The sequence below is a fragment of the Monocercomonoides exilis genome (assembly GCF_001643675.1).
Source record: "Monocercomonoides exilis strain PA203 chromosome Unknown scaffold51-639645, whole genome shotgun sequence".
Lineage (NCBI taxonomy): Eukaryota > Preaxostyla > Oxymonadida > Polymastigidae > Monocercomonoides > Monocercomonoides exilis.
This window is the reverse complement of record NW_027150596.1, coordinates 256,733-279,588: the sequence shown is the minus strand read 5'-3', so window position 1 is coordinate 279,588 and position 22,856 is coordinate 256,733. Positions and strand designations below refer to the sequence as shown.

General features: G+C 45.6%; 1 protein-coding gene across 1 annotated transcript; it reads left to right on the top strand.

Annotated features, from left to right (window-relative positions):
• Positions 1-111: 111 nt before the first annotated feature.
• On the top strand, positions 112-22,790 carry MONOS_9455 (putative Ras GTPase-activating-like protein IQGAP2/3; the record flags this gene model as incomplete). The annotated part of the gene is made up of 13 exons (XM_067879955.1): positions 112-265; positions 381-472; positions 528-848; positions 943-2,420; positions 2,547-12,126; positions 12,243-12,361; positions 12,442-12,476; positions 12,691-12,804; positions 12,870-13,072; positions 13,123-13,293; positions 13,362-13,456; positions 13,551-21,805; positions 21,877-22,790. 13 exons carry the CDS (start codon positions 112-114, stop codon positions 22,788-22,790), a joined length of 21,531 nt encoding a protein of 7,176 aa, XP_067720770.1.
• Between the last annotated feature and the right edge of the window lie 66 nt (positions 22,791-22,856).

Here is a 22,856-nt window from a genome sequence, read left to right as displayed (position 1 = left end):
GCATTTTTTCAATTTGACCAAAAATAACCTTAATCAGATAGACAAAGATCAATTTTCTTGTTTCCTTGTTGTTTTCTTAAACAATAAAGACCTTTGTAACATTTTGTTTCTATGGGAGATTTCTGGGATGCAACAGATGTATTTGGATTGCGTCCTGTGCCTCAGGTACTTCTTCTTTCATCGCAGCTTGCAGAAGATCTTTGTACGAAAAATAACCTTTCTGTAAAAGAGCTTTTTGACCCTTTTACGATTCTACAAACAAATGGTATTTTTGTTTTGAATTATTGAATTTATAATCTATATTCTCTCTTTCTTTAAACGTCACAATTCACATTTTAAATATTATATTATTTTGTCACAAACGTTTGTTGAATGTTAAGTTGAAATTATGACAGCAGAAGAGAAACAGTTTACAGTTAAAGAATTTAAGGTCCAATTTGTGACACTATTGGAACTTAAACAAATGGAATCTGTATGTATATTCAAAAAATTTTCATGTATTTATCATTTATTTTTTGCATTTTCAGATGAATTCAATTGAAGAAGCTTTAATGGAATGCATGCGATCAAATCACCCATCGTTACCGCCTCTTATCTCAGATATTCCAGCTTTTTGCACTTCTTTATCAACTCTTGATGGTGCTTCGACATCTTCTGTTCAGCATTTACTTCCATTTTTCAATCATGTTAAAACTCCTTGGTTTAGTGAAATCATGAAAATAATACAAAGGGCTGCGTTTATGACAAATTACACTTCCATTTATCATCCAATTGGTACAATTGCTGTTGTTAGCACCTTGGAAGATGATGTAATAGGCACCTTTCGCAAATTGCTTCAACGAATGAATGTTTGCTATTCTTATTGACACACATATTTTTTTTAACAAACAATTAATTCCTCCATTATGTTTGTTTGCAATTTATACAAAATTTTATTTTCAGACTGCTCTTCCACAGTCCTTGACCCACTGTTTTTCTCATCCAAATACGCCAATTGTTCTTGTGCTTCTTCATTCTGTGGAAGAAAACAACGAGCGAGATCCGCAAAAGCAGGTAGATATCGATTATCTTCTTGCACTTGTGGCGTCTGAGCTGAAGATGCATGTGTTCTGTGTTGAAATAAACAGTCGGGAAACAGAATGGAAAATACAACACGAGAAGATGAAAAGCGAAAGAGAGAGAAGAGAGCAAAAGGAACAAAGAGACAAAGCATCAGAACAACAAAGCACCAAAGACTCTGCGACAATGCAAGAAAAAGAAAAGAACTTTGATGAAAGAGCTGAAGAATCAGCTGCTCAACCAAAAAAGAAAGAAAACAAAGAAATGTTTGATGAACATATTCAAAAGGTTGAAAATCAAACAACTGTCTCGCAAAACACATCGTCTTCAGCAGACGCATCACAACAACCAGCACCTTCAGACACAACTCCAATGTCTTCTCCCAAAATCACCTTCACCGCGCTGTCTAATGTGGATCCTCTGTCAAATCCATTGGAAGAGCAGACACATTCTCAGACAGCACTGTCAATAATGTCAGCTCAATCTTCTGCTTCTTCTGCTTCTTCCTCTTCCTCTTCTTCTTCTGCAACAATGCTGAGTGTTGCTAACATCAGCAATAAATCGAGCTCTTCAAGTGGCCTCTTTTCAGATGGCATCAATTTACTCTCAAATGACATTCCAACATCTCCCAAACGAAATCCTTCTCCTTCTTTTCCTCCTTCTCTTCCAGAACATTTTGACATCAGCCGTCGCAAAGCACCAACAAAAGCCACATCTGCCATTTCTGCCATTTCCAAGCAGAAGCAGCTGCTTCGCGAGCAGTTTCCCAATTTTGTCTCGACTGTCCTGTCAAGCGGGCTGCACTCAGCCACTCCGCTCTTCTTCGTCGGGGCGCTGCCGTCGAAGCAGCAGGAAGGCACCGGCGTGACAACTGCCGTGAGTGGGGGAAATGCACACAATGTGCTCTCTCCGCAGCAGATGCTCATGGCTCAGCTGGAGCCTGCCCCAATACACAACAAGATCAACCGCTTTCAGAGCGACAGACTCACATTCCCAACGCTCCCACCGTCGCAGTCAGTTCTCATGGGAGGCGAGCTTCCTTCGCTCACGCCGCTGCCTGTTGTGGCGTCGATATACTCTCCACGTGGTGCATATGGCTCATACACAAATTTGTCGTCCTCTTCTTCGTCTGCCAAGCCATCTGCAAAGGGACTTTATCTGTCTGTGCAGAATCTGAATGATGTTGAGCAGCTGATGCTGCAGCTGCTTGCGCTGTTCTTTCTGCCTTATGTCTGCACAGAACAGAACAGAGTGAAGAGAGACGTGAAACAAGGCGGCGGGCCAGGCAGTGGGAGTGCCAGATGGGGTGGGCTGTTTGGAACAGAGAGGAAGATGAACAAATACCCTGACGGAACTACATGGTCTGATCTTATTAGTATTATTTATTTATTTATTTATTTATTGTAATTATCATTGATATATCTTATGTGACTATTTCTTATGTAACTATAATTTTTATAATTTTTATAATTTTGAATGATTACCAGCATCTCCGCAACCTCCTTCGAGTATCTCCGCATACGCCAAGCAGACCTTGTGCTTCTTCTTGGAGCACTCCCTTCTGCCCTGACGCTCTACCAGTCACTCGAACGTGATCTGCAGGATGCCCGTCTGCTGCACCACATGCACTGGGCAAAGATTATGGTGGCGTGGTGCCAGCTGCACCTGAATGTGCATCTCCCCATGCTCGCACAGGCATCTATGACAACACTCCCACCAGGCGCGCCTTCTTCCCCCGGTGCCATCACAGCTGCACAGAAAGAGGCGATGGAAAGAGAGATCGAGCGGAAGCTGAACAACATAGCTGAGCGCATAGGGAGTGCAGTCACATACTATCATTCTGAGGCCACACGGCTGTTTCCGCTGTTTGCATCTTCTGGCAGCCAGATGGCATCAACCATTGCTGTCCACTCACAGCGCTTCTGTGTGCCGCACGCTCTTCAGCACATCTGCTGCTACTTCTCAATGTTTCTCGCCCGCGAGCTGCGGATGATCAACAGGCAGCGCACCATTCAGATGATCAACAGCGCCCTCCGAATGGAAAGCACCTCCACAAAAATAGCCAGCACGGTCGCTGCACCTGCCTTGACCACCCTCACACTCTCATACACATCGAAGCCCAACCCTTCCTTTGCTGCACCTTCTCTTGTGTCTTCATCATCGTTCTCTTCAGTTAGGTCAGTCGTGATAATGGAGCAGCTGGCACTGCAGATGAGGCAGAAAAGATGCTTTGCAACGACGATGGTGAATGTAGCTGTGCTGTACAAGAAGAAGAAGCTCCTTCTGCACTCAATGCATTCTCTTTTCCTCCTCCTCATGCACCAGAGCGAGATGCACATGCAGCGCAAGAAGCTTCTTCAGTCTTCTTCTCTTCTGACCACTTCTCCTGTCTCCTCTTCACCTAACCTGTCTGTCTCCAGCCCAAATACAGCAGCAGACAGAGGCGATGGCCTGTCGTCTCCTTCTCCTTCTCCTGCTTATGACTCTCCTGCACAGATGAGAATATCGTCGCCTGCAATTATGCCTATTGGTTCATTCTCTCTCGTGTCGAATTCACTTTCTGCCTCTCCTCGTCTGGCACATGCTTCCTTCTCTCCTTCCATGTCTGCCAGTTCTCCTTCTGGAATGTCCTCCTCTTCGCCAATGCATTTTTCTCTGCCTTCGTCTGACTCGGGGGACATCATTGTACTCAACACACTATCTCCTTTCTTCTTTCCTCCTTCTGTCTTTTATGACGAGCGATCAGGCTCCTCTTTATCCCCTTCCCCTCTTCTCTCTCTGATGCCCCCTCTTTCTTTCTCCTTCTCTTCCTGGCACGACCAGCGCCTGACCATCTTAGCGCACCTCGCCTCGCTTCTCCTTCGTCTGCCAACTGCTTCTCCATCTTCCTCCTCTTCTTCTGCACATCCGTCGAATCCAGCTGGCAATGCAGGTATTGCTGAGTGTGTCTTCTTTGCCATTCTGTCTCTTCCGCCAAGTGCTCTGCGTCCGAATGTTGTGAGTGACATTCTGAGCAACTTCTTCAGAGCATGCAAATTGGGTGACGAGCATAGAGAAATGCATTTGGAGGCACAAAAGCACAAGATGCTTCTGCCAAATACAGCCGATGATGATGAAGGTGATAAAAGTGAAGTGAAGAAAGAAGAACAGTCAGACAAACAGATGTTTGCTCAACTGATGTGTGAGCATCCACAGCCAGGCAATGAGCCATTCACTTCCTTCTTTCGCACTCCCATCCATCCATTCACTCGACGTGGCCTGCCTTTCCCATTCATCGATGAGTCATCATTCTCTGTGACAACCCCACAGATGCTGCGGCTGTTGTGTCAGAGAGACTCTGAGCTGCACAGATGTGCTGGCGATGAATATGCGTATTCTGTCTTTAGTGGCAGCAGTGGCGGGGGAGGAGGAGGAAGTGGAGTGAGCAGTGGAGGATCTTCTGCCCGTCTTATTCCTTCATTCCATTCGTCAATCACTGGAAACCCATCTCCAGCAAAGCTGCCATATGTTGCTTCATCTTCAATGTCATCGTCTCTGGCACTGTCGCAGTCAGCGCCGAGTGCTGTGAAGGCAACACTTTCATCAAAAGAGCTTTCTGTTGCATCTTCTCTTCTGCTGAGTGAGTGGCAGGATGTGGACGATGCAGCAAAGAAGATAGCAAAAGAAGAGCAAAAAGAAAGAAATTCCTTCAATCTTCCTCAGACAAAAGCAGAGAAGTTGAAAGAAGCTCTGATGAAGTCCAGCAGCATTCCCACCGAAGTGTCCAAGCATTCATCGCTAACAGCACAGCTCGATCGTTCCGGTGGTGATTCTGATGGAGAGGAAGGACTGGTGCCTGATCCTGTTGCCTCTGTCAGCCCAGACAGCCAGACAGGCAGGCCGAGCGAGGATCAGCAGCGGCAGATGGCAATTGAAGGGATCAGGGCGCAGATGGCAAGCAATGCGAAGACGAGGGAGGAAGAGGTGGTAAAGACAGTTGTGGCGGGTGAGGAGATGTTTGTGTTTATCTCGCTGGTCAATCCGATTGGACTGCCTCTGAAGCTGAAAGACGTTCATCTCACGTTTGAGTTCGAGAAAGAAGACAATACAACACTCGAAGAAGCACAGAAACTGGCAAAGAAAGTTATCAAGAGGCAGAAACGTGATCCATTCCATGTTTTGGTGAACCAAGCATCCGCTCCTCCAAAAGACGCCCAGTTCTCGTTTGCCGCTGCTTCTCAGTCGATTTCCCGTTCTTCGTCTGCTTCTGCGTCTGCTAGCTCCTCATCGTTTCTGAACAGAATAGCTGGACTCTTTCAGCTGCGCCATTTGTCGTGGCAGAACATTGTTGATTCAGCCAACGTGAAGACATTTGTGAATGACTCAACTCCATTCGTTTATTCCACCTCTCACAACACTTCAATCCCCCCTTTTTCTTCGCAGCAGTTTGGATTCAGTGTCATTCCATTGGCATCTGGTACACTTACAATCACTGGCATCGGATGGAAGCTGATTGACACATTCAGCAGGCAGCCTGCTCCTCCTCCACCTCCACCGCCTCCACCTCTTCCAGTAGCGAAGTATGCTATACAATCAACAGCCACTCGTTCAAATGAAGGAGAAGGGAAAGCTCAGATACAGGTTAAGGGGGCAGACTCATCCTTTGCAACTGCACAAGCAAAGTATTCTCTTCGATGCCACGCAACACTGAAATTGGCTGGCACCCGTCTGCATGCGAGCAAGACACACAGAATTTCAATGGTGCGTGCAGCTGATCGGAGGCAGGTTGTTCGAGTGATTGCCGTACAGCCACAGCTGAGCACAGCTGTTGTCAGCAGTTCATCAGTCAACAAAGCTATCAAGCTGGCTTCGTCTGCATCGTCAGTGGATTTGTTGTCTGTGAATGGAATCAGAAACCCTCTTCGGCATCTGCTGCTTCCTGCTGGCTCGACCTCTGATCAGCAGTGTCTGGTGATATACAACAGCGGGACAGCACCTGCAGAAGGGATTGTGGTTATGCACGATGCTTCCATGTGCTGTATGCTTGATCCATTCAGTGCATGGCTCATCAGAGGCGACGGAGACTCGGAGAAATCGAAGGGTGTAAAGGATGAAAAAGGAGAAATAGAAAAGAATGATAAAGTTGAAGGAAAAAATGATGAGAAAGAAAATGACACAGTTGACAATACAATGGATGAAGATGCAAAACAAACTGAAGAAGTTGCAGATGAATGTGATGCAAAGGAACCCGCAAATGAGAATGCTGAGCCAACAGTTCAAAATGAAGAAGATGAAGCTGACGAAGTTAACGAAGACAAAGTTGATGCTCAGAAAGAAAAGAAGAAAAAGGGCAAATCGTTAAAAGCTAAGAAATCTAGCAAATCAAAGGGAAAATCCAAATCAAAATCGAAGCTTGTAGACGAACGGAGCATAAACATCAAACTGCCAGATACTTTCTTCCCATCCATTCCATCGCCAAATGGAGAAGAGAATCAAGTCCTCAATCAAAATGGTGATTCTGAATCATCAAAAAAAATTATTTCTCCAACATCATCTCAATCATTCCAATCATCCTTGCCTTTCATATCTCCAGCCAGTTTCCATCCACTTGTCCGTGACACTTGGTCACGCTGGTGGAGGCAGCAAGGGTTGTGTGCTCCTTCTTTCCTCGCCACCAGTCAGAAGATGAATTCGTCATCTTCTTCTAACAATTCTGATAAGAGCGACAATGAAGATATTTCTGGAATATGTGGAAATGCATTCAGAAAGAATGGAATGTTCAGTCTATCTGATATTGCATCTGTTGATCCAATGGTATCCAACAAAGGGCAAATCTCTTGTATCTCTCTCTCAAAGGGATTCAACCAGTTTATAAGTTCAGATGATGTTTCTGAACAGCCTTTCGACAAATCCAAGTTGGATGCTTCACCTTTCTTTGCATTGCCTTCATCGGTCGAGTTCAGTCCATCTTCATTCTTTACTTCCAGTATCCTTCAGCCAGGCGACACTCTTGTTATTCCACTCATTGTCCGTGCACCCACATCCCCCTCATCAATTCGTGCTCTTTTGTCCTCTGACTCAGATGCTGATGTGTCTGCGCTCTTCTCCATTCCTTCGTCTGAGACTGAGTTTCAGGAGAACACAGCATCACAGATGCACAAGGAACTTACACGCAAATTAAACAGCTTTGGTTCAAACGAACAGAACAAAACAGCCCCATGTGCACAGATGATACACTTCTCTGTTGCATATTCTGCATCTGCCAACAACAACATCAATAATAATAATAATAACAGTGTTTCAAAGGAAGCAGCACAAACTGCAGAGTCATCTGCTGATGGCAACAAAACAGACAAAGCATCGTCGTTTGTGTTCAAGCCACATCCAAATGCTGCCAGCAATGCCATTCCTTCTGATGAGCAGCAGTTGTCTTCTTCTTTCTCTTCGTCTTATGTGTCTCCTGCTTCTACACCCTCACCTCCTTCAACACCATCCAGAACATCCTCTCGCTCTCCCATGACATCCACCACATCACTTTCTTCCTCTTCATCTTCCTCTCTTTCTCATCCTTATCTCTCAAACGGAGGAATGGAATCCCTTCCTTTCCGCATCTCTCGCACACTCTATTCATTCACCCCGATCTATCCATCACTCACTCCACAGCCGAGCCCTTCGTCTTATCAGTCAAATGGCCCTTCGTTATCATCCAGCACTGTTGCCCCACCGCCTCCACTTGTCTTATCATCAGAGCTTCCATCTTTAGCTGCTTCTGCTTCTGTTGTCCGCAGCACCACAAATGCATCTTCATTGATACTCCATCTGAAACTCACTAACACAATGGCTCGTTCTTCACAGAAATCTCCATTCAACAAGTTTCAGACAAAAACAGAGAGCGGAAGGAAAGGAAGAGACGATGCACAACAGGAATACGCAAACTCTTCTTCTTCTTCTTCTTCTTCTTCTTCTTCTTTGGATTTTTCATCAGATGAAGTTATTCCAACAGCTATTCGCTTGAATCAGATATCACTCATCTCTCCTCTGTTCTATCTGGTTCCATTGAATCAATTAGAATCAAGTAATTACTCTGAGAATACAAGCACATCAGAAGTCGATGAAAACAAAGCGGTTGAAGATGGACTGTTGCTTCTCTATCCGCAGCAGACAGTTGAGCTGCATTTCAGACTTGTTCTGAGGACATCGCAGCAGATCAGAAGATCAGAAACTGCGAAAAGGAAAGCGGCTTTGAAGAGAATGAAGATGGGAATCAGAAGTGAAGATGGAAAAAGAACTGAGCAAAAGATTGAAGTGGTAATTGATGCACAACAAGTGGAAGAAAAGCATGAATGTGTTCAAGGAGAAGAAGATGCACAATCAGAGGTGCCAATGCCATTAAATCAGTTTGAGACGGAGCCTGCTACCAACAATGAAGAAACGCAATCAACTAAACGTGCACAAGGCAAGAAAAAGAAAGGAAAGAAATCGAAGAAAACAGAAAGAACGATAAAGAAAGTGAAGCAATGCAAGAAATTATCTCATTCATCAACACATTTACAGGAAAGCTGCATTGGAGCTTTGGATACTCATGTTCATGATGATGATGATCCTGTTGGACTGTTGTCACCTTTCTACTGCACAAATGATCTTCTTCTCAATAAAAATACCTCAAATGAAAATAAACCATCAGCATCTATCTCTTCTTCCTCCTCTTCTTCCTCTTCTTCCTCTTCTTTGACTAACTCAAATGTATCTGTCATTCCAATGAGTAGCTTCCCAGTCTTCCCGTTCTTTGTTGCTGAACACGATGCTCTGTTCCATTCACAATCAACTGAATTCAATCCATCCACTGACACTGAGGATGGCTCTTCTGCCATGTCTGATGCTGACAGAGAGACATTCCTCAGACGTAGAGCAGAAACAGCAGAATTGAGAGAAATGGCAAGCTCTTCGCAGCTGCACATGGAAATAGCAGAGAAAAGAGATGATTCCAATACGGATGCAGGACAGAATGAAACAAGGCTATTCAAACAAGGCACTTGCTTAGGGTTGAGGACAGTTGGAGATGAAATCATAGATGAGTGGCTGGAGTCACATCTGAATCAGATAAGCACTCTCCATCTCTCGATATTCTGGAGTGCAGTTGCATTTGTGCTGAAAGATGCTGAAGCAGAAGAGAATGAGACACAAGGAGAAGAAGTGGGAAGCGAAGAAAGAAGCAAATCTGATGAAAAGAAATTGAATGCATTGGATGAAGCCAGTCAGAAATTACAGAGTACTTTTGATGCAGCAAAGGAAGAAATGGAAAAAGCGAAAGAGGAAGAAAGAAAGCGACTGAGAGAACTGTTTGGGCCGGGTGTGGATGAAGCAACTGCTCCTCTGATTGAGGACATCCCATCCAAGCAGACAAAGGGCACACCACGCCATCATCATCACCATCGCAGCAGACTCTCCCAAAGACTGTCATTGGCATCTCCATCTTCTGTCTCATCTTCTCCGCTGTGCAGAAAAGTGCTCACAGAAGTGATTGTCTATCGCAGCCAGTCGAACATCTTTAATATTTCTGTTGACTCCTTCCAGCAGCAAAAGATCAAACCCCAGTTCGCATCCCCAACAGCCTCCGCCCAGCCAAATGCTCTCACAAAATGGCTTCCCTTCTCCAGCTCATTTGCTCTGAAGGCCTTTCTCCATTCTGCCTCAGCTTCTGCTCCCACACGTCACACGCCTCTGCAGCACTTGATTCCTCATAGCTTCGACCCTTCTTATGTTTGTCTGCCACACGAAACATCCTGCTCCACTCACAATTGCTCCTTTGAAGGCTTCTCGGATCCCCTGAAGACTGCCTCGTTGGTTTCTGCTTTTTCTCCGCTATCTCCCACACTTCGCCTCACCACACACCCTCCGTATGCTCCTTTATCTTCATCAGAGCTGGTCTCATCTGCTTCCTCTTCCTCTTCTTCCTCTTCTTATTCTTCCACCTCTCTCACTCCTATGCCTCCTCCTTCTCTTTCCTCTAAGAATCCCTTTTCTGCTGCGAATGCATTTGGCTCAGCTTCCTCTTCTGCATCCTCTTCCTCTCCAAGCACCCGTTCTCCTCTTCCTTCTCCTTCTCAGCCAGTTCGTGTGCCTCCCCTGTCTCTTTCTGCACATCGCCACTCTTCCTCCTCAATGTACAAGTCCCAATGGTCCACTTCCATCGCTTCACCCGTCTCTCTCTCTCTTTCACACACTCGTTTTGTTTCTTTTCCTTCCTCTTCTGATTGTCAGCATTGCCAGTGCAATCATTATGATAAAAAGAATATGAATGAAAAAGTTTGTTATAACGTAATTCAATCAATTGTCTCTCCATTCTTTGGAAAAGAAGAAGATGCTCTTTCCGAACAGTCAACTTCACTTTCTTCATCTTCATCATCATCATCATCATCATCATCATCATCTTCTTCTTCTTCTACCATTTGTGTGTCACTCGATCTTTCTCTCTCAAACAACACGCCCTTCCTCCTCCGCTGTGTAGTCCTCTCGGTCTCAATGGAGCCTCTGAGTGACACTGTCTCTTCTACTCCCTCAGCCACGCCCTGTCAGCAATCTCTTCTCTACCCCTCTCCCACTGCTTCTGTCTCCACTGCCTATCATCACATCAGATGGCCTGTTCCTTCATCGCTCCCTCCGTCCAGCAAGACCCTGTCGAACATGAGGAAGATGATGTGGAATTACACTCATTCTGCTGCTGATAGAAACAAGACACAGGAGAATGCTGACAAAAAGGAGGGGAAAGATTGCAATGTTACCGTTATGATGAAGACATCTAAAGGAAACAGCATCGTCTTAAAGGATAAATCTTGTCATTCTGTAAATGGGAAGCGTCCTCCCACAGCTGTTTTATACAATCCATTTCCAGCTGACTCAGAAAGGAGCGCCTTTGGCACTTTTAGCAGTTGGGCATATCTTCCTCTTCTCCCTCAAGTCTCTTCTTCTTCCATTGCATCTCTTTCTGAGCCTCTTTTCTGTCATTCTTTTGTTGTTGAGCAATGTTCTGCTAAGATTGAAGATAGCTCTTCTTTTTCTGCTTCTGCTTCTGCTTCATCGTCATTGTTATCATCGTATTCTTCTTCTTCTTCTCTTTCTTCTCTTTCATCAGATGACTCCTCCGCTTCTCTCTCCATTTTCTCATCATCATCTCCTTCTCCTTCTCCATCCTCATCTTCCTTAGCAGGCACAGCCACGCATGCATCATCCATTGCCAGAGGGACAAGAAATGCCTCTCTTCCTCTCTCTCTCCTCCACTCTGCTGACTCTGTTGCTTCTTCTGTTGTCAGCAAAAGTGCATCTGGCTTTGCTCTGTGTCATTCAGCCGATGGGTCTTCATTGCAATCATCTGAACTCCTCCACTTCTCTGCCTCTGCTGTCACTTCACTCATGACATGTCCTGATGATTCAAATGAAAATGCTCTTTCTTCTCCTTCTTCTTCTGCTTCTCAAAGTAAATTGAATGAAAAAATACATTCTTCATCTGATTCACCTTCGCCTCTTTCTTCCTCTCCTCATTCGCCTCTCACGCACACAAACTGGATCATCAAGCACCGCCACAACAGCAGCATCCCTCTTTCTTCTCTGTTTTCCTCCTCTTTTGTGATTCCTTCTGTTTCTTCTCCTTCGTCTCCTTCGTCTTCTGCTTCTTCCTCTCGTTCTTCTTCTCCTTCTCTTCATCGTTGCAATGCATCATTGTCTGCAATCTCCCCTTCCTCTTCTTCTTCTTCTATTTCTGATCCATCCAGCCAAGCAGCTCCCCCTCCACCTCCTCCTCTTTTCCCTTCTGCCAAGAGTGTTTCTTCAATGAAGCCTTCTTCTTCTTCACCTTCTCTTTCTTCTTCTTCTTCTTCTTCTTCTCTTTCTTCCTCTTCCTCTTCTCCTTTCTCTTCTGAGCCATCTGCCTTTGCAAAGGCTGTCTCATCCACCACCTTCGCCTCAGCTGCTCTTCCTCTTCTCTCTCAGAATGAATTCCTGCCTCTCCCAAAGACACAGGCTGCAAGAGACTCCATGCTGATCTCCTCAAACGTGGTGGAAGGCACCCCTTTCATTGCGGGAAAGACTAAAGTCTGTTATTTCTTATCTTTTTTATTTTGTTTGATTATATTGAATATTTCTATTAAACAATTGTTTTTTTCTTTTTTATTCCAATTTATTGTTTCTTTGAATGAATGACTAAACAGTCAATGATGTTGCTCCCTCCTTTTGGGCAGGCTTCTGTTCATATGATGGCTGTTATGCCTTCCTCTTCTTCTTCTGCCTCTCTGTTTGATGTAAATACAGTGACTGTAGCCGTATCTGGGTATGCTTCTTTTTATTATATTAAACAACTTATACTAATTTCTTTATTTTTTATTTTATTTTTTATAAAATTATCTTCAGCGGAGGATTTATAGACCAAATTGTAAAATTACCAGGTCATCATTTGATTCAAATTCCTTCAAATATTTTGCATTAATGTTATTTTGCGTTTCGGCACAGTTAAGTTTATGAATTAATTTTTATGAGCTATTGGTTTGATTAAAAAATATACGTTAAGTTTTTATGATTGTAAAAATTGTTTGTGAATAAAAAATGATTGATCTAAAAAATACCTTGTCCGACGTACCAATCAAATTCTTTTCTCTGTAGCCAGAAGCATCACATACATCATTGATAAGCGCGTAAGTTCAATGACACTTCAAGTTTTACAGCAACTTCAGACTTTTCTGAAAGAGAAAATCGCGAGTAAAGATGATCACATCGGTTTGTAACTTTTCGCTTTTTTGAGTCAATAGCATTGTAATCGTTGTTAAAATTATAATTATAAGAACAACTTTTGGAATCCTCACAACTTGAAAGTGTTGTTCTTCAAAAACAGAAGCGAGACATTGAGCTCGAACAAGCAACAATTTTATGCATGAAGCTGCTTTTTTCTCAAGCAAAAGTTCAGCTTCCAGAGTTAACTTTGCAATTAAAAAAAGTCAAGGAATCATTTAGAAAGAAGGCGTTTCCTTTTTGGGACAAAGAATTGGTATGAATATTTGTTTTAAATTTTGATATTGATTGGTTGCTTCTTTGCAGAAATATGGATGTGCGATATATCTTCTCCGAACATATCCGCAATTCATCATACGAATATCTAAAGAAATACCAAGTGCAGACATGGACGCTTTTGTCAACGACGTGATGACACAATTATTTCCAACATCTTTTTCACTTATTGAAAACGAATTGCAGTTGCGATTGATTTCAGTTTGTTGCTTATATTTATAGCAGCTTTGAATGCATGTTCATTTATTGTTTTCTGAATATTTTTTCAGGCAACTGTTCGAGAAGAAGTAAATTCTGCAAGAGATCCTCGAAATTTCTTGAGAACAAATACATTTGCATCAAAAATGTTGACTAGTTACGCAAAGTTTGTTTTTTATGATATTATAGCCTTCTCTGATGGTTTTTTTATTTTTTGACAATTTCGACAAATGTTCATTTCAATGGGTTAACTTCATCAGATCTTCTGAAGGACTACGTTTTTTGTCTGAGAGCTTAGGCGAACCCTTACAAAAAATAGTCGTAGCCTCGACAACATCAGACCACCCACTGGATTTGGAGCTTGATCCGCTGAAGATTGCGAAGCAGATGCGCATCCGGCTGGATCCCATTGGCCAGTCTGGTCAGAACGAGGCGCCACTTCCTTTGGAGCTGCAGTCGTCGCTGCGGAGGAGGCAAAGGGAGATGAAGAAAGTGCTGAGTGCTGTTCTGTTTGCAGTGATAGACTCCGTCCACCGCATTCCGTGGGGCATCCGCTGGCTGTGCAGGGAGATCGCACATCATGTGGCAAGGAGGATAGAAAGCATTGAAAGAGAGAAGAAGGAGAAGGAGAGGCAGAAGTCAGCAGCGAATGGGAAACTGATCACATCGCCTGCAGTCAGAAGTAGAAATGCGTTTGGCAGTTCTTTTGCGTCTTCTTCTTCTTCTTCTTCTTCTTCTTCTTCTTCAAATGCATCAGCCTCATCTTCTCATCCGGGTGTGTTGACTGAGTCTGAGAGGAATGCTGTTGTTGGGTCGTTCTTCTTCCTCCGCTTTGTCTCTCCAGCCATTTTCAATCCAGATGGATACGGACTGCTCAAAGCAAAGAGCACGCAGCACGAGAACAGAGAGAAAGAGAATGGGAAAGAAAAGGATAATTTCAATAATAAGAGCAATGCCAGTGCTAGTAAAATCCCAGCTATCTCTTCAAAGACTGCTTCTTCTTCGTCTGCTGAGCATCAGAAGTCGGGTGTGAAAGCAGAGTCAGTAACGATCAATGCAACAGCCAGACGAAATCTGATTCTTGTGGCAAAGTTGCTTCAATCGCTTGTGAACTATGCATCTCCTTCAACTGCTTCATCATCATCATCATCCTCTTCTTCTCATTTGATCTCTCAGATGACACATACATCATCTTCTTCTTCTTCCTCTTCCTCTTCTTCCTCTTCTGGTTCTGTTGAGAAAGAGCAATATCTCACACCCTTCTTCCCTTTCCTCGCTATTCTCAGAGAGAAACACCTCACCCCTTTCTTCTCTGTTCTGTTGGATGTGCCTGACTTGAAGTTCATCAGAGAACATGCAGACGAAGAAGCAGCAGAAAAGCAATGGAATCAACAACAGCAGCAACAGCAGAAGCAGTCAATGAACAAAACAGCTGGAGTGAGTGAGAAAGGAGAAGATGCAATGAACCCAACGAAGACGAAGGCTGCTGAAGCAGTCAGACCGAATGTTCCTGCCTTTCAGCCAACAAAAATATCATCTTCATCTCAATCATCTATGCCAAGAACAATCTCCTTATCTTCTTCCTCCTCTTCCCTCTCATCCACGTCTTCTTCTTCCTCCTCCTCTTCCTCTTCTTCTTCTCTTTCCTCTCTCACCATCCTCTGCCCTGCCCCTCCCTCCTCCCGCTCTGCATACTCCCTCCACCCGCCAACCATCCTCCTTCCTCCTCACACACTCTCTTCGAGTGTTCTGCTGAATGTGTCCCCTCGCTTCCTCTCTCTCCTCCACTCCTCCCTCGTCTCCCTCACACGCGAAAAGAAAATAACATTCTCTTCTTCTTCTTCTTTCTCCTCTTCCTCATCTACCTCCTCCTCTCCTCCTTCCTCCCCTTCTCTCCTCCCCTTCTTCGCCGACACTTTAGACTCTGCCCTCCGCTTCCCTGTCTCTTCCATCCCCCACAAAATCATCTCCCAGCTGATGGCATCTTCTTCTCCTCCCTCCGACTTCTGTGAAGATGACTCCTTTTACCCTCTCTTTGTGCCCATCAACATTCATCTCTGGCCAAATGTGCCATCTGCTCTGAAGCCAGCGGGTGATGGCGCAGGCGGAAGAACACAGTCTGTGTCTGCCTCTTCAACAAGATGTCCTTCTCCTCCTGCTTCTTCCAATTCCAATGGCAATCCTCGTTCTTCTCCTCCTCTCCCACCTCTTCCTCCTCCCCCTGTCGCGACAACAAGCTCAGGTGATTCTCAAATATCTTTCATCTCTGCTTCATCTTCCACTCCTTTTGCTTCTGCCACTTCTGCTGCCTCTTCTAATTCTTCATCCTCTTCCTCCTCCTCCTCCTCCTCTTCCTCTTCTCTTTCTCCCTCCTCCTCTTTATCTTCCTTGTCTTCTTCCTTATCTTCTTCTTCTTCTTCTCAGTCATTCACCAACATGTTCAGTCTTCCCTTCTGCTTCTCCACTTTTCCTGTGGCCAATCCACTCCATCAGCTCATTTCATCACACTATTGCTTGGCTCGCAAGAACAAACAGAGTCTTTTCTTGTCTCTTTCTGACCCTTCTCTTAATGATCAATGCATACTATCTTCTCCTTCTCCTTCTTCTTCTTCTTCTTCCTCTTCTTCTTCCTCCTCCTCTTCCTCCCTCATTTCACACAAGTTCTCCTCTCCCTCTTCATTCACCCCTTCCTCTCTCATCCCCCATCCACATTATGTCTCTGCTGTTGCCAGTGTCCTTCCAGTTGTCGAGTCTTTGTCTCCCTTCGTGGCAGAATCAATCAGAAAACAAGATTTGAGAAAGCAGTCACTTATCAGAGCAGTCAAAGCAAGATATCAGCAGGCTGACGAGCAGAAAGGGAAGAACGGGGCTGTGAAGGAGCTGCCCAAATGGATTGTGGCACGAAGATATGCAAAAACATTGTCTATGACACAGCTGATGTATCAGAGATCGAATAAAATGAAGACTTCTTTGACGAATCAAGGCAATGAAACAAGCTCCTCCTCCTCTTCTTCTTCTGCATCTTCTTCTTCTTCCTCTTCCTCTTCCTCAACTACAACTTCCAGATATCCCAGTTCTCGTCTGTCCATATCTTCATATGCACCATCATCATCTTCTTCTTCTTCTTCTGATCATTCCACATCATCATCATTAACAACAACACCAACACCAACAACAACATCCTCTTCATCATCATCTCTTTCATCATCATCCTCTTCTTCTTCTTCTTCCTCTTCTTCCAATAAGTCATCTTCATCTGCCACCACATCTGAGGCAGGCATTCAGATCCACATCAAGCAGACACTCTCCATTCTGACTGAAGATCATCTCTTTTCCCTCACAATGAACTCAAACAACATTCCTCTCCTCTCCTTCTGCTCTTGCTCTATGACACCGACACCTTCTTCTCCTTCTTTCTCTTCCTTCTCTTCTTCTTCCTCTTCCTCTTCTTCCGTCACGAACCATTCAGATTCCCTTTCTCCACCAGATTTCTGGTCATATTTCAGCCTCTCTACCACTTCATCTGCTGCCAGAGCAATGTCTGCATACACCTCATTCTTCTCCACACAACTCCTTCACTCATCCTCTTCTTCCTCTTCCTCTGCCTCTGCCTCTGCCTCTGCCTCTGCCCCTCTCCCTCTCTCTGCTTCTTTCTCCTCCTCTTCTCTTTCCTCCCCTCGTGTCTCTTACTCTCTCTCTCCTTCTTCTCTCTTCTTCGGCTCTTCCATCCCCATCCAGCCAGACCATCCTCTCCATCGCTCTCTCTTCTTCTCCTTCACTCTCAACACCACACATGAATCATCCTCTTCCTCTTCCTCTTCCAACATTATTTCTCCTCCTCATTACTCTCTCAGCCACATCGTGCTTGTTGGCGCCCCTCCTCCTTGTTCACAGGCACATCTGCACATGCTGATGATGCAGAGAGGAAGGAAGAGTGAGTTCATTGAAGAGTTTCCTCCATCAATTCAGCTGAATGATCAAACTTCTTCTTCATCTTCTTCTGCTGCTGAATCTTCTTCCTCTTCTGCTTCTGCTTCAAGTTCAACAACAACTTCAACAAACTTATCATCCAGCGATTCGAAAGAGGTGCTGATGCGTTTTGTGCAGAAGCAGACACAGTTCAACACAACAGCAGAATTGTCACCAGAACAAAAGAAGAACATTGAACTTATCAAAAAGAATATCCAAATGGATTCGAAATGGATGGAATACTTTGTCACTCCCTTTCACATCTCATACTTTGCTGAGCTGGCAGACATTGTGGCATCGATCAATACATCAGTCAATACATCGTCAACAACATCATCAACAGTATCATCATCATCAATATCTTTGTCAGAGAATCCATCTTCTCCTCTTCAAAGCAGCGGCGTGCACATTGCAACAGAATTGAGCTATTCCAACAGCACAGACAGAACAAGTGCAAATGAACTGGACATCATCCAGTCCTTCGCTGCACACATCAAATCTCCTCTCCATTTCCTTCTCTTCCGCACAATTGGATACCTCTACTCGCTCCTCCATTCCCAGCCTCTCCCTCCTCCCCCTGCTCCTCCACTAAACACCCTCCGCCTGGCAAAAGAGCAGAAGAAGGCGTTTGTGCTGAAGAAGGAGAAAGAGGAGGAGTCGATCAAAGCAGACTTCGTAGCAGACTCTGTTGAAGCCGCAGCAGCAGCAGATGTGCTGCCTCCGAAGGAGACGGTGACAGCTGCTGTGGATGAGAGTGAGGAAGGGAAGAAGGACAAAGCAATGGAGAAGCCCAACATGTGGGAGGAGGACTTTGCAGTGACTGATGAAGAGAGCATTGAGTGGGAGACTAACCAGCATGATGTGCTGAGGAAGCACCAGCTGCAGCATGAGGAAGAGATCAAACGGAAGGAGAGGGAAGAGAGAGAGAAAGAAAGAGCGAAGGAGAAGGAGAGGCAGCGGATGCGGGAGCTTGGAACTACCATTGATTCAGAGTCTGACTCAGCTGAGCAGACAAGCACAGCCAGTGAAAGCGGAGGGAGTGATGCAATAGCAGCTGAAGAGAACGATGACGATGGGTCGTGTGACTGCTCGTGTGAAGGGGGGACATTGGAAGGGTGCCACAAGGCAGATGAGCTGAGGAAGAAGGAGGAAGAGCTGAAAGCAGAGCAGAATGCAGAAGGAGGAGGAGAAGGAGAGGGAGAAGATAAGAGAGTGCAGAGTCCAGATGAAGAGTCGATTGATGCGCCTGCGGTGATTGTGTCACCAAGAGAAGGACAGCCAATCACTCCAAAAGAGCCCAATAAGACAGACTCCTTTGAGAATGATGAGAATGATGATGAAGAGCCAATGCCTCTGCCACCGTTTCCTCCTGTCTCGTTGGACGAGAAGAACTCCATTCCAACAGAAGATGCTCTGTCTGAACAGAATGAAGGAACGCTCAACACAGACAGCTTGGGGAAGGCTGTTCCAACAGTGGATGATGGCAAAGAAAGTGATAAAAGTGGCAGCAATGATGACGATGATGATGAAATGCCCCCTCCTCCTCCAGTCCCTCCTCCACTGCCCAAAGAAGACACATCCATTCGTCGCTCTGCACGTTTGTCTCAGAGAGGAATATCTTTGCATCTCTCACCTTTCTCTCCTTCTTTCTCGCTTCCCTCTTCATCCATCCATCTTCAGCCTCGCTCTGCTTCTGCCTCTTCTCTCTCTACTTCTTCTGTCACTGCCTCTCCAACGACAACAGTGCTGCCACTCCCATCTTTTGCTCCTCCATCTTTGTCTGCTTCAGGCTCTTCCACATCTTCTCTGGCAACCTCTTCTTCTGGATCTTCTCTTGTTCCATCAATCACTCCTCGTTCCTTGACCATCACCATCCAGCCATACACTCTACCTCCACATGTGCTTCATCTGAAGCTGAAGGCAAAGCAGAATCCGTTTCTGATGCCTTGTTTGTTGCGCCATCAGCGTCTGCTGACGAGCGAAGAGCATAGACAGCGTCTGTTGGCAATGGAAGATGTGCATTTTGTGTGGCTGCGATGGCTCCAGCACGACAGGCAGGGAAGGAATGAGCAGAGGAAGAAACTCAAACTGCACAAGACGGATGGGAATGAAGAGAGCGACAGCGGAGAGATTGGAGAGGAGATATCAGAATGGGAAGAGAGGAAGAAGACAGAGGAAGAGGAGAGGCAGAAGAAGGATGTGGAGGCAGAGGAGGAAGAGTACAAGAAGGAAAGAGAAGAAAGATTGAGGCTGAGGAAGGAGAAATTGGAAAGGAAGCGGAAAGAACGAAGAGAAAGAAGAGCAAAAGAGAAGAAAGAAGAAAAAGAAAGAGAGAAACTGACGGAAGGAGAAAATGCAGGTGAGGGTGCAAACAGAGGTGGAAAGGGAAAAGCATCTCAAACATCAAGCAAAGTGGAAGTGGATGAGTCAGACAAGGAAGAGTGGGATGTGTGCAGCGATGAGGAAGAGATGGATGGTGTCAATCAGAACAACACAAAAGGAAAGACATCATCATCATCTGCTGCAAGTAAAACAGCAAGCAAAACAACCAGCAGAACAGAAGTGCAAGAGGCAGATGCGTCTGAGTGGGATGTGGTGGAAGAAGAGGAAGATATTCTCCATCAACACAAGAAGAAAGGTGCATCTGTTCCTGCTGTTGCTGGCTCAGCGTCTGAACTGATGGTCAACGAAGACGAAGTGTCAAATGCAACAAACAACACAAATGTGCCCAAAAGAAGAAGACACCATCGCGATCAGCACTGTGAGTATCATCGCCAGAGAGAGCTGGAAGGATACCGCCCAGCCACAGCAAGTGCTGAAGACAACCAGAAAGAAGAGCAGCCACAGCCGCTTTCACTCGACACCAAAGAGTCACCAGACAAGAAAGGCATACTCAATCTGCTGAGACAGGAGAGGCGTGCTGTGTCTGTGTCTGAGCAATCATTCAGTGAAGATGCTGACTCAGTCGCTTCGCCTGTAATTGGAATGTCGCGTGCTTCTTCTTTGTCCTCTCTGTCTCCTCCGGAGAGCCCGTCAGAAATGCCACTGCTGGCTGAGGAAGAAGAGGAAAGAGAGAGGAAAGAGAAAGTGCAGGACTCGGAAGAGCAGCTGGCGGAAAAGGAGATCCTTTCTGTGGATTCTCTGCCTCCAATCAACTTCATCCCTTCTGCTTCGAGTCAGAACAGGAGTGGCTCTGAGTCTATGACACCTGCCTTTTCTGTTCTGTCCAGCAGTTACAACAAAGAAGGCATTATTAAGCCTCCTTCTTATTTGTGTTCCAAGTATTTTGCCCTTCCCCCTTGTTTGCTGCCAAAGAAAGGGTATGCTTCATCTGGCATCGCACTTCCACTCAATCGGCTGAATCTTGAAAGCAAAGATGAAGCAGATGAAGAGAATCTGAATGCAGAAGAGATGAAACAGGAGCATCTGCTGACTCTCAACGGAACATTGCTGGTCAATCCAGAGAAAAGCAAAGAGACAAAGAATGACAGGAAGAATTGCAATGAAAACAAGAACAGCGAGACTGAATTTAACGATGGAAACGAGCAGATTGCAAAGTGGAATGAAGTTCTAGTTGACAGTCCCGTTGTGTATGATGCCAAATCGATGATTATTCTGAAGAAGGCATCTGAACAATGTAGCGAAGTTCTGAATGGGCTGGGCACGAATGACTCATTTGTTGTGCAGACGCTTCTGATTGAGAAGGAAAGAAGGCGTTCTGAGCGATTTCGACAGCAATTGCGGCAGATCCGCTCAGGACACAACAAAAACGGGGCAGAGAACATGCTTCTGTCATCGAGGAAGATTGCGCTGTCGCAGCTGCTGATGATGTCTCCCTCTGAACAAGCAGCTGCTCTCATTCAGAAGGAGAAGAGGACACAGAAGAGGGCAATGTCACTGGCTGAGCTGTCGTCGTCTGGCTGCATCAATCCACTCGCCATAAACAAGAAGCTGTCTGTGGTTGCACTCAACTACTACCTCCACCCTCACGCACAGATGCCTCTCTCCTCCTTCCACTTGGCTCATCTCCTCCGCCTTCTGTCTCTTTTGCCTCTCCAATTCGTAAGGTCTCCTATTCCTGTGCTTTTCCGCTGGAAGAAGAAAGGCCTGCCTGTTCTTCCACACTCTCCCCCGCCTTCTCCCTTCCGCCCAACAACCATCCAGACCTTCAAGCCAACACCAATCACAGCCCCCTCAAAAACAGCCCCTCTGCCAACAGTTGCATCAGGGAGATGCTCTCCCACTCCTTCCCAGAGTTCTTCTTCTTCTTCTTCTTCTTCTTCTTCTCTCTCACTTGCTGCCTCTCCCTTCGCCACTCGTGCCCCACTCTTTCGCCAGGCCTCTCTGCAGCGCCCAGCAGCCACATTCGCCACAGGCACATTGGCTGCTCCTGCGCCGAGTGATTATTCGCCTCTCTTCCATTCTCTTCTGCAGATAGAGTCCTTTGCGCATTCTCATCATTCTGCACAGAGCCATGCACTTGCTGTGCTGAGGCAGAACAATTCATTGGCTGCTCGCAGCATTACTATCACGACCATCAATACAAGTGTGCTTTGTTGTTATTAATGTTTCATTCAATCTATATTTTTGAACTTTGTAATTTAATTTTTATTTCAGTCAAACTTCACAGTCTTATCCACGACACAGCCGAAGCCGTCTTCTTTGGACAATACCAATCACAATTAGAGAAGCCCTCTGCTCAGATGCTCTCCAAGCGCATTGGAGAAGATGCCAACCAGATGGCCAAGCGCGCAGGCATGGTTGGTGTCCCAGCATCTGTCCAGGCAGGCGTTGTAAGGTTTGTGGCTGCTGAGTGCTGGGACTATGTGAAGCTGCAGGAGATGCAGATGATCGATGAAGAGAAACAGAACATGTGGAACCGCACACACTCCACGATGACTCACTCCAACCCAAACAAAAGCAGCTCTGGCTCTGCCTCAGCTGTCCTGCAGTGTCCTTTCCACTTCACCTACAATGCCATTCCTCCATCCTATCAGATGCCTTATCCTTCTTCTTCTCCTTTCTCACCTCTTTTCCTCCCTTCTGCTTTTGCACCTGTCTTCAACTCACTCACTGCTTCCTCCCTTGTGCCTTTTTATACTCCGCCTTCATCTTCACTGGAATCTCCTTCTTCTTCCTCTGAGGCTCATGTCTCTCTGTATGCCCCATGCTCTTCCCCTTGTCTGCTCCCCATCAACGACCCTAATATCTGCTCGCCCTCCTCTTCCTCATCCTCTTCCCCCACCCACTACGACGAGTTCGATGCCACCAAAGCGCGTCTGATCATCTTTCCCTATGCTCCGCAGTCGATTGTCATTCTCTTCACTGTCCTGTCTGACTCGCAGCTGGCAAAGAGCGCAGACACCCCAACAGCCCACGGGCGCCTGCTGTTTGTGACAACTGCTGCGTACCTCACCCGCGCGCTGCTGGAGACAGACACCATTCGCATCGGCTCTCTCTTCTTGAAGACAACCGAGTTTGTGGCAGCTGTCGCCAGGCGCTTCTTCTGCCTGCCAGAAGATGATAAATGAGTTCTTCTTGTAAATGCGTCAATATCGTTTTGCAGCATTCACACTGTAAATCATACCTCTGAATTT